This window comes from Ammospiza caudacuta, chromosome 9, assembly GCF_027887145.1.
Source record: "Ammospiza caudacuta isolate bAmmCau1 chromosome 9, bAmmCau1.pri, whole genome shotgun sequence".
Taxonomy (NCBI): domain Eukaryota; kingdom Metazoa; phylum Chordata; class Aves; order Passeriformes; family Passerellidae; genus Ammospiza; species Ammospiza caudacuta.
The window spans coordinates 30,007,141-30,022,140 of NC_080601.1; the positions used below are offsets into that span (position 1 = coordinate 30,007,141).

At 35.8% G+C, this 15,000-nt stretch overlaps 1 protein-coding gene across 4 annotated transcripts in view; it reads left to right on the plus strand.

Annotated features, from left to right (window-relative positions):
- Positions 1 to 15,000, plus strand: part of VTI1A (vesicle transport through interaction with t-SNAREs 1A) — a 257,663-nt gene that overhangs the window by 42,981 nt on the left and 199,682 nt on the right. For 2 of the 4 annotated variants that reach the window (XM_058810369.1, XM_058810367.1), the window contains exons 4-5: positions 7,097 to 7,174; positions 13,504 to 13,524. In XM_058810369.1, the coding sequence (XP_058666352.1) occupies positions 7,097 to 7,174; positions 13,504 to 13,524 (99 nt within the window). The remainder of the gene's footprint in view (positions 1 to 7,096; positions 7,175 to 13,503; positions 13,525 to 15,000) is intronic. The other 2 variants (XM_058810370.1, XM_058810368.1) reach the window with 1 other exon arrangement.

Sequence of the window (15,000 nt, forward strand, 5' to 3'; positions counted from 1 at the left end):
AGATCTGTTTTAGGGGTGAGAGTCTTCTTGGACTTGACACAGTAAATGAATTAAGTGATCATCTAGATATCCTTAAATGTTTCTGCAGGTTAGCCTGAACATGAATTAAGGATTAATTTCTCTAGCAAGAACACTTAATTTTTGGCTGTTCCTATTCTTTGCATACAGATGGGGTTTTTTTGAGGCCACAGTCTGGATATGTCCTTTTTCACTTCAAGACCAATTGTGAACCTATGCTCTAAATAGCAGAATTTATCCCACTTAGTCCTCCTACACCCAAATTAATTGTCTGTATGTAGATTGCTTTGAACCTGCATCAGGCGTGGTCTTTCACCTGAGATATCTTTATTATGAAACTGTTTTCTGAGTTGGGAAGAGAGGGTGTTCCCCTCTTTCCAGCCTTGCTCTTGCCTTTTATTCCAGCTCTGACGATAGAAATGGCCATAGTAAAAAGGGTCTGCAAGTTGCAAATCCTTTGTCAGCAAATTAGCCAATATATGTGTGCTATAAGTATCAAAGCAAAAAGCAAAACAACCAACTTTTAATTCAACAATCTAAATTATCAGACTGGTCTTTGAGCACACACAGGGTGGCTACAAGGAAGCAACAGGCTTTTCAGGAAGGTGGATCTGAGAAGGAATGAATTTATGTGATCTCATGCACAATTTAAAGGAATTTCCAGTGACTGAATAGAGAAGTTGGTTAACTCAGCCAGCTAAGTAGGTGTGAAAAGATGGGCTTTGTAATGAAAGAAGATAGTTTAATAATGGTCATTTGAAGGAATCCATAGAAGGGGGTTGGATGAAATACTGAAATTAGAGTACTGAAAAGCACATTACAGGAGCAGGCTGTGAGCTGTGGGTAACAGTGGACAGTGGAATAAGTGCAAGTCAGCAGTGCAGAGGTCATGCATCGCTGTTGGCCTACAGAGATGTTACAGTTAAATTTGCACATATACCAGTCTTCCTTCCTGCAGCAGCTGATGCCTGGCACATTTTGAGATTATGGCACATGAGTAAAAAGGCTGGCAAACTGCTGTGCAGAACAGCCTAGAACTGCAGGCACCTTGGAGAAACTAAATTCTGATGAAAGAATAAAATACTGTATATGGAGGGACCAAGGTTTGGAATTAGTGTGTGGTAATTCAAACAAGCAAAGATGAGTGATTATGATAAAAAGAAAAATAAAATTGATTTACATGCCAGGCTAAGGGGAGTTATTTTATGTTTGTAGAGTACTATTCAAGCCAAGCAGTACTCACCTGAAATTTTCTATGCTTGGATTTATAACTGTTTTATTGCATTATATTAGGTTTCTTTAGATGTTTCCAAATATTTCCATAGTGATCATAGTGAATATTTGATCATTCTCTAAAAAGGATCATGAATGAGGCAGAGGTCAGTAAGTTCCAACCTTTTGAATTTTAAAAAATCTTTCAATTTCTGGGTTGTTAAGTTTACAAGTTTGAGTTCAGGTAAATAAAAGCTGGTCTTCTAAATAGAACTGTCTTTTTCATGATAGGAACCATCCTCTGTTACTCCATAAATTCACAAAAACAGTGAATTTCAGTTCTCACTCAGGTCACCTGTTTCCTTCCCTACCCACAACAGGTGCAATATCTGCCTTGTTGGTGATGTACATGATCCACTGGTCATGAGTTTGAGGTGGAAGTAGTTTTGTGGGCAGAAGCTGCATTTTTCACCATCAACATAACAAAATGTGTCCTCATGGGGGTTTGCTTGACCTTCCTCCCTGCCCTCACCCCGTAATGAAACTAAAAGTGTGTTTGATGAGGATTATTGAAAAGAAGATTTATGGACCTGTGACATCTATTTAAGATGGATGATAGTATCTCTGCATTAATTTCACATTAGCACTTGGAGTCTGATTTCTCAGTGCCGTTGCAGGAAGCTGCTGACATTTGGCAGAGTGGCAGAACACGGGGTTTGAGTTGTTTCTCTTTCAGAGTTGCCTGCAGCCTCTTCTCTGCGTGTGCAGGGAGGGAGGCAGCGCTGGGGGTGGCTGAGACATTGACTTTTGCCAGCTGACATGTACTGGTAAATTGATTCTTTCAATCAGAAGTTTCAGTGGATTTGTGGAATAGTTTTTATTTACTTTTGGACAGGAATGTATTCATTTGGGGTTTTTTTCTCAGTTTTCTTAAGGAAATGCTTGGAAGTCCTGCATTGCATCAGGTTCTGTATTAGCACCATTTTTCTGCTTCATGCACCCAATTGCTAAAAACTCAGCATTTAGGAACAGGAAACCCCTTTGGAATTGCAGTCTGAAGTGTCTAGTTTGTTGTTCCTTGATGACCTTAAAGAGAAATATAGTTTTGAAAATTAAAATTAAGTATGAGTTTTGAAAACTGAAGTTTGAACACAATTTTTCAAATAGAAAAGAAATTCCAATGTTTCTTGCTTGCTAAGAAATCAGTTTGGGTTTCTGTTTCAGTATAAACTTTAGGATTATTAAATAGGGCCACTTTTCCTCTAAAGTTGTTCAACTGTATCTTTTCCATTTGTGCTCAGCAAAAAATACTTAAATACCTATTCCAAAAGGCAGAGATGAAAGAGTATATTCTGCAGTATTTAGCTGTCCATTTGGGGATCAGGTCACTTTTTTCACCTTGCTTTTAGCAAATGGCAGAAGTGACTACTGTCAAGAACCCAAATTAAGTCTGATCTATTCCCACAAATTATTTCTGGTTATGTTAATCTCAAGTATTTATTTACGTTTAGAGCAGGGCCAAACTTCGAAACAGGTGCCTGGAGATTTTTATAAACATTTATATATACTTGGAAATTCTAATAGATTTTGTATGAAAACAGATGGTTGTGGATAAATAAGCCTTTTTGTTGTTTACACATATTCCACCAGAAAAATCTGTTTAATCTGTTCTTAAAACATTGAGCCTGAAAAACTGAAAGGTTGGGATAAAAGGATCTGCTGGGTCTTTTGTCTGAAATGCACCTACATTTGCTCATCTGTTTGGGGGCTGCTTAGCATTTAGGAGGGGGAGAGCTATTCTTTAGTTCATGTATGAAAATGTGCAATACTTTACATCAATTATTTGGCTGATTGCTGGAAGTGCATTGGAGTGAGGGGGCACTGGCTAGTTCTGGCCTTCACTAATGGGAACATTTCAGAATGTGGATGGTAATTAAAGTATAGAATGCGGAAAATTAGGCCAAAATTGAATAGAAATGAATAAGCATGTGTTCTGTTGTGCAGATGTTGGAAATAGATTATTTGGGATACCTCTTTCTATCTACATCTTATTTGGTTACCGTGTAAAATTCGGTCATACACCATGTAGATTGTTTCTCTTCCCATTACCTTCTCTGTTTTTATGTTGTGATGTATCTGTATAGGTAGTAATTTAGCAAAATATCCTGTCTGCCAGGTGTGGGAACTAGCTGATTGTATTGTAATACCAGATCATTACTTAATTCATATGCAACCTAGCCTAGCACATGGAAAGCATTATAAATCTATTTACAGTGTGGCTGGTCTGATGATAACATTGTATTAAATTCCCAGGTGAGGCAATTTAAGCAATTGCTTTGCCATGTGTAGGCCATGGAAATTAACTTCTCATATGCTTTAGTAATAGAAGAACTTCATTGGTATGCTCAGATTAGTGGTACAGCAGAATTCTTACAGTCTGGTTACGTGTACCCTGCTTCACATGTAGAATCATACAGGGGGGTGGTGCTGCAGATCACAGATCTTAATTAGTTTAAGCTGAGTTAATTCATTTCAATTCTAATTTAGCTGGGCTTGCCTATGAACACATTCAGTTCTATTGGGAAATGTTAAGGCTTGGGTCAAGTAGACAGATTGTTTAAAGCCAAATTGCCAGACAGAACTGAGCAAGTGTATCTGTTTGAACAGGGCTTTAAGGAAATCACCCAATCAGTATGCAAAAATCCTGTTCATAAACCAAGAGAGATCTGCCTGGAATCAGAAATTCTTCCTTGTCAGAAGGTCTGGGTACTGTAGTACATTTAAAACAGCCCCTGAAACTTTCTGAGTGCTGAAGTTCTTGTAGAAAGTAGCTTAACCCTTTTGTGTCTCTGTGTTTGGGCACATGCTATGCTCAACTGCAAACACATCCACTGAGCAAAACCATTTGTGTGCTTAGACTTTTTGTCTAGGTATATACAAGAAAATATAAAATACAAGGAAAACTTCTATATGTGACAGAGCTTTGCAGACAAAAAACTGCACACAGAACCTCTTAAACCTATATTGAGCTGCCCAGAAATGCCTTGGATTACAAACTCTGTAAAGCTTCTGTCTTTTCTAGAAACATACATATAAGGTACCAGTAGACAGTGGTAACTGACAACTAAGACTAAAAATGTTGACAATTTCTTGATTTGCCTGGTTAGCTTATGTATAGAAGTCATTAACTATTTATAAAATGCATTATGAATTGGGTTCCTTCAAAATGTAGCAGAGTGTGTGACATTTCCAGCTCAAACTATCATTCTTGCATTTGGCTAAAGTATATATATTTATAAACAGCTGAAGGTTATGAAATAAAAAAATAATATTAAAAAAACTTAATTATTGAGTTCAGACAAGCTGAACTAATCTTGATAGCCACATTTAAAAATGTTAACCAATAATACTTTAATAAAAATAAGAATAGTGTTTCAAGATATTGATATTTTGGACAAATCCTGAAAGAATAAATGAACACTTTAGTTCAAAGACCTTTCCTTTTATATTATTGATTCATTTGGTAGTGAAACTGTGATCAAAAGTAGTATCAAATTATTTATTGATTATGGCAAAGAGTTCTACCTAATTGTAGCCAAAGCATTATTTCTTTTAATAAAATTTCTGATTTTCAGATCCTGACAGATTATTACAATCAAAGAACAATGATACAAATATATTTATTAAGTTCACTGGTGATGATAATAAAGGATTATAAAAGGCCTCTAAAAATTGTATTGCTATTAACATTTATTTCTTTCCCGTGAAGTATATTCTTTTTCCTTTCTCCCATGCAGGCTCTTAAGAATGATAATATCATCCAGTTATATCTTTCAAATAAATGATGTGTAATCAAGGACCATTTCAGTCCCTACATATTATTAGGAAGCTTGTTCACTAGAGAATGAGCTCATGAAGCATCATGCTCCTCATCTCAGTCTAATAATGATAAATATGTTCAACACTAGCAGGATCAATGGGGCTGAGTCATTTTGTGAAATTGGGAGAAACTGTACAGTTGAACTGCTAGACCTCAAATGAAGTCCTAAGATTGAATCTTAATCAGAAGAGATGATTGGATATTTATTGTTATATATTTGTAATTTCCTTCCTTGTTTGATGTGTATAAAATGAAAATAGGAAAATAATGTAATTGAGCAATCTATGCCAATTTGTTGGCTTTTTGGTGAGAAAAGAGAAAAACAAAACCTATCTCCATATGATATTCTTGCATACTGTGGAGTGTTTTAGTCCCCCATAGTGATGAAATGAATAATTTAAACAGGCAGCTCTGATACCACAGCCTGTTTAAAGGTTCTCATTTCCTTTAATGCTGTAGACTACTTTAGCTTGGTTAGTATGAAACTGTGACAGCTGAGATCTCCAAAATATTTGGCACAATTCTCCTCTTGCCGTGTGTCTGTGGTCCAGGGCTTTGTCCTTATTACTTATATCTGTAGCTTTAGGATCTGATGGCAAGAGAATCACAAATGTGTAAACATTGTAGTGATCATGTTGGCAATAAAGGGGAGCTACCCAGCATAAAGAACTAAAATGTTTTGCTCTGGGGTGACCCGTACAAGGCCTGCTTCGCTGCTAGGTCCCTTGCACAAAGAGTGACCCATTTCAAACCACCTTGTTACTAAGGTGATGAATTTCCCTGTGCTCAGTATAATTTCTAGTGTTCTTTTCCTGTGCCTCAGTCCCGAGCACCAGTTTTGGCATGGTGGCCCAAGCAGGGAAGCTTTGAAGAGGGATTCATTTTTTCTGATTTCCTACCGGTAGTCACTGTCATGGCAGGGTGTGAGGGAAGCCCCCATTGATGAAAGAAGGCCCTACAGCTTAGTTGTTGTTACTCTTGGGTTTCTTCCTCTGAAGAGGTGTAAAAATTACCATAACTACTCTGAAAAAGAAAATAAATTGGACAATGTGTTCAAAATTCAATCCCTCCTTTAATGGTAAGTGTGGGAATATTGAGTAATAGCCTGTTATTTGGCTAACAGAAATTGAAAGCTGAGCTGGTGTTCTCATTGTGGCCTTCCCTATTGCTCTGTGGAATCCTGTGCTACCTTGCTAACCATCACACATTTGCTTTCCAGTGCTTAGCGCTTGATCTAGTTTAGAATCAACATAATTATCAGTTCAAGAGCAAATCAGGTGCTCATAAGCTATCAATTTACTTAATATCCTGTCTGTCATAATGATCCCATGGATGACTGTGTCAGTTTTGTGGTGTTTCCATGAACTGCTGAAAATCAGTGTTTCCTTGTGGTGTTATTTTCTCTTCTTTCTTTTGCCCTTTTATTTCTGATCCTTTCCCAGCAGCCTTAGCAGCATAGAAAATGCTTCTTAATTTTCTGCATCTTTAAATTGAATCAGATACATCACATGTGTGTTGTTCAGGTTCAGTTTTTGCTTTGTTTTTTTTTTTTTTTAATATGGTAAAAGCTCAGTCTTCTTTCCTGTCTTGTGGCATTGCTGCCATCGCTGTTCCATTGTGTTCTTTGACCTGCTAGCAAGTGTTCTTCAGAAAAATGTGTTTGGTTCCTGCACTCCCATTTTTTCAATGCTTCTGCTGTTAGTATATATTGCCTCACATGTTACATATCTCAAGCTTCACAGAAGCTGCTTTTGTTGCTGCAATGTTGAGGGAGTGACTGTCTTAGAAATCCTATAGTTTTGCCATGCAGATTTGTTAAGGTACAGCAGTTGAAGAACTTTGTAATAACTTTCACTTGCAGATTTTTTTTTTTTTTTTAATCAAATAGGTTTCCATTAGGGGGCTCTCGAGGTTTAAGATGATCAGCCTTGATGCCAGTGGCTCTGGAGCTTTACTTCCTAACCCTTTTTTCTTTTTGTTTTACAGAAAAGGTCACGAATCGCCTACAGTGATGAGGTGCGGAATGAACTCCTGGGGGATGACGGGAATTCCTCAGAGAACCAGGTAGGATGCTAATCAAGAAGCCCTAGTGGGTGGCTGGAGGGTGAAGGAGGTCACTGGCACACTGGGCTTCTCAAGCTGCTCCTTAACAGCATTAGCAACAACTCATGTGGAAGTGATACTGTTTAATGCAAAGCTGGGGTCTTAATCAACTTCAAAATGTTTCTTGGAGATCTTACATTTAACCCTTTAACTTGTGATCACTGTCTGCTATCTCAAAAAAAATCTTTTCTTCTCTTTTCTTTATTATTTAGTACTTAAGAAATAACTTGAAACACGCTGTTTGCCGGCAAAGCCAAGGTCTTCACCTCAAACACATGTAAAAGGAATAAAAAAGTACATAATGCAGCTTTGATAATAATGCAGTATAATTAAATCAACACTGGCAGGCAAAACAAATGAAAGTGCGCTCTCAGAATTAGGCAGTATCCCACTCAGTTTCCTTGTGTGATTCCCTCTTTAACCAGATTTTCTCTCCTTGTACCAAAAACACAAGTTGTACTAATAAGAATGTGCTTTCATAATGCATGTTGTACTAGGATGCAGAGTGCTATCCACCTCCTTTAATGAATGAAAGCTTGATAATCCTGGGGCTTTTTAAAAATCTTGTACCCGTATTGCTGTTCTGCATACTACAGTGAGATCCTGATAGACTGTGATGGCAATGCTTTATTCAGGAGACTTTGACCCACCTGTTAATATTTCTTTCTGGGATGAAACTTGTTTGACACTCTGTCTGAAAGGAGAATATTTCTTTTCTTTCTAAAATTTATATTATCAAAGTGTTGTATTTTTGGAGTTAGAAGTTAGCTGAAAGTTTTCCTACCAGTCATATTTTCTCTTCTGTCCAAATAGAATCCAAACTATTTTGCTTATGAAAGAAAAAATGATTTAAATGTTTACTTGATAAATGTGTTATTAAATAAGGAAATGGCTCAGAGTGTTCTGAAATTTTTTTGTATCTTCTACGCTCAGTATAGGCTCAGCTCCACTAAGGACAGAAAAAATAAAGACTTGGAGACTTACCTTGTACAAGAACTTTCAAAACACAGACCCCATAACCCCAGTCTTATAGAGTATTTTAGATATGCTCAGTAAGTTTTAAACTCTGTAATAGACTTTAATTCATACATTAATGAAATTAGACACGGGATACATTATCTGAAGACATAACACTGGAGTATAGCAGCTCTGATATCTATGTGAAGACTTAAATTTAAAGGACATTAATCTTCATATTTATATATGATAGAAAGGGGAGATTCCAAAATTTGAGTAAAATAAAGAGAGAATTTTATACTTAAATACTGAATTTATGGAGAAGATTATTTCTGGGAGAAGAATTTCACAGTCTGTATGTCATGATTGTAAATGAAGTCCTGTGAAACTGTTAAGGCTCTCATTTTATTTCTCTTAAGGTGCTGCTACTTTTACATTTCAAGAAAAAAAATGTGTGAATTCAGACATAAAAGGGCAATTGTGATAAGCAGCTTTACTTATAACAGAATATCTTATGTGTAGGGATAAGATAAAATATTTTATTTTCACTTTTTAAAGAATGTTTAAATAACTGGTTCATGTGAGCACTTGCTGTGACTGATGATCTTTTTTCCAAACTTGGTGAAAGAGACATGTTCTCATCTCTAGGAGCTAAATGATAACTTCAACCATTTGCCAACTTTGGGCTTTTTCTTCCAAATGTCCACTATTTAAAGGGATGAAAAATTTGTCTGCTGAAGGACTCTTGTATAGTTTTTTAGGTAATCAAAATCCTTTTTTATAGCCCAACTTGAAATTATTACCTCCGTACCTTTTAAAGTTCTTCATTCCTTTATTGAAAAATATAATGAAATAGCACCATAAAGGAGTCACCTAATTTCTTTTAAATATGTAAATGCCAGGATTTTAAAAATCTATTATTTATTATGCTGTTTCTGTAATAAATATCATATTCTCTTTTTCTTATTAAATATCTTTATTTATACCTGTACTTATGTACATGTAGATGCAGGTGCAAGCAGTTAGTGCAAAAACTTCAGCTGGTATTGAGCTTATTAGAGCGTATAGCTTTCAAAATCAAGTGTAGGTTTGGGTCCTTACCAGACACTGAGCATGAGATATTGTTGTGTTTAACTCAGTAACCCCAGGTTTAATATGCTTTCACTCCTGTACATTATTATATCAGTAGAAAACTTGGAGTAAATGATGAAAGGATGCCCAGATATAACTTAAAGTCATGTTAAATATTTGAAGATGTTTCAAATGCTTGCTTTTGTTTTGTCTCATGGAAATAAATATAGGTATGTGGACTGATCCTGGCCCTAATATTGTAGGATTTTTACTTCTCAATCAGTTTGGATTAGATTAAATTAGTTTAACTGAAAAATGGTGGGTTTGTTTTCCCCATTTCAGTCACCATCTGTGAAACAGGAGAGAAAGGATTCCTTTTCTGGCAGAGGAGGTGTTGAAAAAACTTGCCAGCTCAGAATTGCTCCTGTAACAAACCACAAAAATTGGTAAAATCTGCCAATAGGAATATTGAATAACTGGGTAGTCAAGGTTGTGAGGTATGAGTTGTTGGTCTTTATCATGTGATAAACATTTGCATGATGTTTTTGGTGGAGAGAGAAGACAAAAGGAACTGAATGCTTGCTGAATAGTGTGACCATATTAAAAAGCCACAAATAAAACAGATCACTATTGGAAAACTAAATTATCTGGATCTTTTCCTCATTCAGCTTCTCTTTTTTCAGTTGAGTTTCAAAGGTAAAATTATAGTAAACCATAGCCAAGTTATAAGCTGTAATGAATAGGATGGCAGGTATAAGTTTCCAGTTCTCTCAGGAAAAAAGATTAAAGCACAAAGAACATATTGAAGAATAGGTAATGGTGATTCTTCTTTTGTCTTCATTTTCCCAACATGTCTCTCAAAAGCAGCAGCCATCATGTCTAGATGACACTCAGAATAACTTGGAATACAGTTCCCTTCTAATGGCTATACCAAAATTTAACTGATTTTGCCAGATAGAGCATATATAGGCATTTCCTGTGAGAAGTTGTAAGAATTATATAATTTTGCTATTGAAAATTTCTTTTTAATTAAGTGCAGCTTGTTTTCATGAGACAGGTAGTGATATAGTGCTCTTAGTGATCCTAGAGTTCAGTAAAGTAATTGCTTAATATATGTTAATTTTTTTCTTAATTTGAATCATGTGAATGTAGGCACTCAGATGAAGCACTCAGAGGATGAAAATCAAGAAATGTCCCTTCTTGCATCAAAAAAAAGTCCCACCTTACGAACCCAATCCCAAAAGCTGCTGTGTGCATTGGGTTATTGTTTATTTTCCAAGAGTGGTCTTAAAGAGGCTGGTTGGTATCAAGCCTTGTTTCTTGTCCTGGCCACCAACATTTAGCAAATCTCTTGAAAGTTTTGAGTTTTTCAGTGCAGTGATACACTACCAAAAGTTGTAGTAGCTTCACTTTAATAATAATAGAACTGGTTCATGTAGCAAGTCATGTTTTTGAGGAAGTATGTGTTGGGTTAAATCAAAAATTTCTCTCGACAGAAATGATGTGAAGTTCAGTATTACCAACTTTGTTGAGGTGTAACAGTGTTCCTTTCTCTTTTGCAGCCATGTTCATTAGTAAGTTTAAATAAATTCACATTGGGTTAAACTGCATATCCGTATACCCACACATTCTATACATGATTCATGGTGAACAAACATTTTGTGTCTACTTAATTTCTGACTACAAAGTTGTGATAATATTAGATTTGGGCTTGCTGTGCATAAAGTGTGTCAAACTTCAGCTACAGACCAGGGGGTGAAGTTGGTCAATTTAATTCGCCAAGATCTAAAGAAGGTCGGTATCATTTCATATAGCCCTGGCAGAGCAGATCATTACCAGACACAAATCTGTTCGTTACATGCCGAGGGTTTATAGCAAAATAAATAGACTGTCATCATAAGTTCAGAAAATTGTGTGTTCGACCCACGATAATGTGTAAAGGGCGTTTAATAGAGTTCAGCATTTATTCGTTATCTATATGCGGACAGAGACGGCGGCGGCGTTATCAGCTTTTTAAAAAAAATTCGGTAGTTTTGGGTCACGTGAGGAGCCTTGCGGCCACACGCGTGCGTACACACACACACACACACACACATCCCATCTCGCTCCCTCGCTCTCTGTGGTGCAGTTTTGATTTTAGTCACAGCAGAAGGCTTAGCCACAAGAGATTCCACTGGTTCAAACCAGCGTAAACCAGATTTTTTTTTTTTTTAGCCTACAAAGGAACAGATTACCTCTTGTATCGAATTCTGTATTGCAAATAAAAGAAAAGAAAAAAAAGAAAAAAAATATCTTTGTTTCAAAAATATGCTGATTATCATAACCTAAAATGGTGGCTGTGCACGGCTTAACGCTGTTTACAGTTCAGGTGTGAGCATAATAAAAATAATGTTTCAAAATAGAAATGTAAAGGTAACACATTTTCATCAAGAGCATTGTTAAATGGGGGAAAAATACATCTTTTGTTAATTTGAATGAATATCTTCCAGCCAATGTTAAAAAAACCCCAACCCTCTCCCGTTACTTAGCTTAGCTGCAAATCCCATGCAGAGCTTAAATTCAGCCATGCAGCACAAACAAGATAGAACATTTTTGTTTGGGACCTATTGAAAAAGCAAATGTGCAGCATTTTAAAACTCTCATTGATTGTAGCAGGGTGGCATGCCCGGACGGGCTCTATTGCGGCAGAGTCGTTTTAAACTTTGGCCCTTTAAGTATCATAGTCAACTGAAGAATGGTGGCCTCAGAAAGAAAAGATAGCTATGTGATCAACTCCCAGATCGTCTCTTTCTAAAGAGCCTTAATGTTTGCCTTTTTGGGGGAAAAAGGGGGGGAAGAGCTGGAGAAAGAGACCAATTTATGATAGGCCAAGCACTTGAATTTAAGCGCTGGTTTGCCCAGCAGTGTGGGTTTCCTTTATACCAAATTGTGGCAAAGTTCCTTTAGCTGGGTGCAGAAGAGCTGGCCCAGTTCAGCTTGGGGTGGTGTAGGAGACCCCCTAATTACATCTCATTAGAGCTCTTGTCCCTTTTGGTAATGGGGTGAGGCAAACCTTCAGCTTTAGACGAGCCATATGAGACAATAGAGAATAATGGAGGTTCTTTTGTTTCCTTCATGCTGGTGAGACTTTGTTAGTAGTAAACATTCTCAGCTTACACATGTGTTGAAAATTAGTGTTATGAAACTGTAGGTGAAGTATCAGCATAAATTGAGATAATTGTGTTGCTGTTGTAATTTTGAACTGGAATCGGTGAGAGAACTGTAATTTTTTATAAACGGCCATTCTTGTGCAGATATTTGTTGTGAGTAATTATACATTTTGTTCCAGTACAAATAATTTATCTGTCTCTCTAAGAGGCAAGTATATAGATTTATAATCAGGCTGGGGTTTTATTTAGTTTTACAGTAAAGCTGCCAGAGCAATATTATTTGTGTTAGATTGTGTTGATTTGCAAGCATAAATAAATAAATATAAATTTTTATACTATATAAGCATACACACACCCCCTATGTGTATATATTTATATATACACACACACACACTGTATAGTGGTCTGGATCAAGAACCTGGAATGGGTCTTTTCTGAGGGAAATGTGTTTCATGTTGTTCCCTATTCCTTTGTCTATTTTTAAATATGCTATTCAATAAATCATAGTTCTGAGACATTTAACTGAGCTGCTTCATTTTTTTACCTGGCAGAAACCCTCAGTATGAAGTTCAATAATAAAATTAAATAATATAGTTGCAGTAGAACTCAGGTATATAAAAATTGAAATACTGAAATATATGCTATAAAGATGCAGTCATCTATTAATAAGTTAGATCTGCTAGTAAAATAAGAAATCAGTTGTCACAACTAAAATATACAGAAAACATTCTGAAAACTTGTATATACAAAACCACTTCAGCTGTACAATCTTCGAAGAGAGGAATAGTAAACTTGTTTTTTTCTTTATAATATAGACTTCTATGAAGTCATTCCCCTTTATTTCATGATGGTGTCTTAGATGTGGTTTAAAAGAGAATTTCACACTATTCTCTTTGTTTAATGTGACAGTGTGAGAAAGTGATCTTTATTCGTTCAAAAAACTCTGCATGTAGTCTATGTTTAGGTTCTTTTAATGTGTTTGTCTGTGATTTTTAAATGCTAAACATGTAAACAGATAAATTGTCAATGTTAATTCTGTATCCTGTCACACAACTGATCTTTCTTTCCTGCCATTTCTTTCCTTTTTATCTTTTTTGTGCGTTCATGTTGCAGTTGATAAAATTACGTGAAGAGGTGAGTACTTTCTTGCTTTTTGTTGTCTAGCTTTCCCTTTAAAGCTGAGTTTCTAAATCTGAAGTAGATCTTTTTGTTCATTGTTGCAGGGAAATCTACACAAAGCAAAAATATTGATTACATTGCTTTAAAATATTCACTGTTGTGCCTCTTCTTCCCTAATAATTGTATACTTACATAGGAATCTCTAGATCAATCCTTAGAAATTAACATTCTTTGATAGTGGAATTTTTTTAAAAGGCACTAGAAAAAGAAGGGTGGAAAAAAACTCTATTATTTGATCTCTTCAAGAATACCATGATCAAATCAGGTACAGTAATAATCATGTTTGCATCACAAAATCTTTGATAGGGAAAGTACATTTATACACTGGTATTGAAAGTGAAAGCATTGCTTTAGTGTAAACCTTTGCTGAAACATTTTAAAAATTACACGGTATTTCACAGTGTTTTGAGTTTGGTGTGAGGTATTTAAATAGCTTATGTATTATACTGGATATTGTACACCCACTGAAAATACAGTAGAAGTAGAGAGACCTACACACATATCAATATTTATTATTTATTTGTGAGTGCTGTAGATCTGTAGGTGTAACACTAGAGATCAGTATTCCAGAATACCTTCCAGTTATAAAATGACTCATAAATATTTAGAAAGAAGCCTGTTTTAATGGTCAGTTTTTCAAATGTTTCAGTATATTTTCTGAAATTAATCTCTGCTTTTGCTAGCTGTTGTAGCAAAGCAGGTATTTGAACTGCTATTTTTTTATTATTTCCTAGTAACCACTGAAAAGAGGGGCTGAGTAAAGTCAAGTTTACTTACAGGTCAGATTTCTGAGGGATTTCATACGGAAAGCTTGGACCAGTGAAGTATTTGAATAAATATATTTAGAAGCACAAGTATTTTAAGATCACTCATTTGTCTGTTATCTTCTTTGTGGAAGATGTGTGCCCAGTAATGTATCAGTAATACATACTGAACTCTGCAGGAAAGGATTTGGGAGTTTTAGAAATGGTGATGACAAAGAATTGTAAAGTAACCAGATTAGGACAATTACAGAGAATTCTTAAAAACAGGTAGGTATTTGTGATACAAACATTCTTCACTAGTTCCCCAAATGCTTTATTTTCTCCCTCTTCTCATAGAGCTGATATTAATATGTAAAAGCTGCAGAGCAAAAGAGTTAACAAAAAAATTAAATAAAATAAACATGTAACCACATGAAAGCCTTCCCACCACTGCTGAGCTCCCCTCCCCAATAGTCCCAGTATTTAAACAGATGACAGTATTGTTGCAAGGGTTCGTGTAGCCTGATTTCTGAGGTTTTTCAGAACACGGTTCATTTTCTCATCCCTCTAACAGCACCTGCATGTCTGCTCCTGTGCTTTTTCAAAGAGTGCAGTAGGATAATTTTTGTTTGCAAACATAAGATTATAGTTTTATAAAGATTCCTAATTTTTAAATTCACTCTGAAAA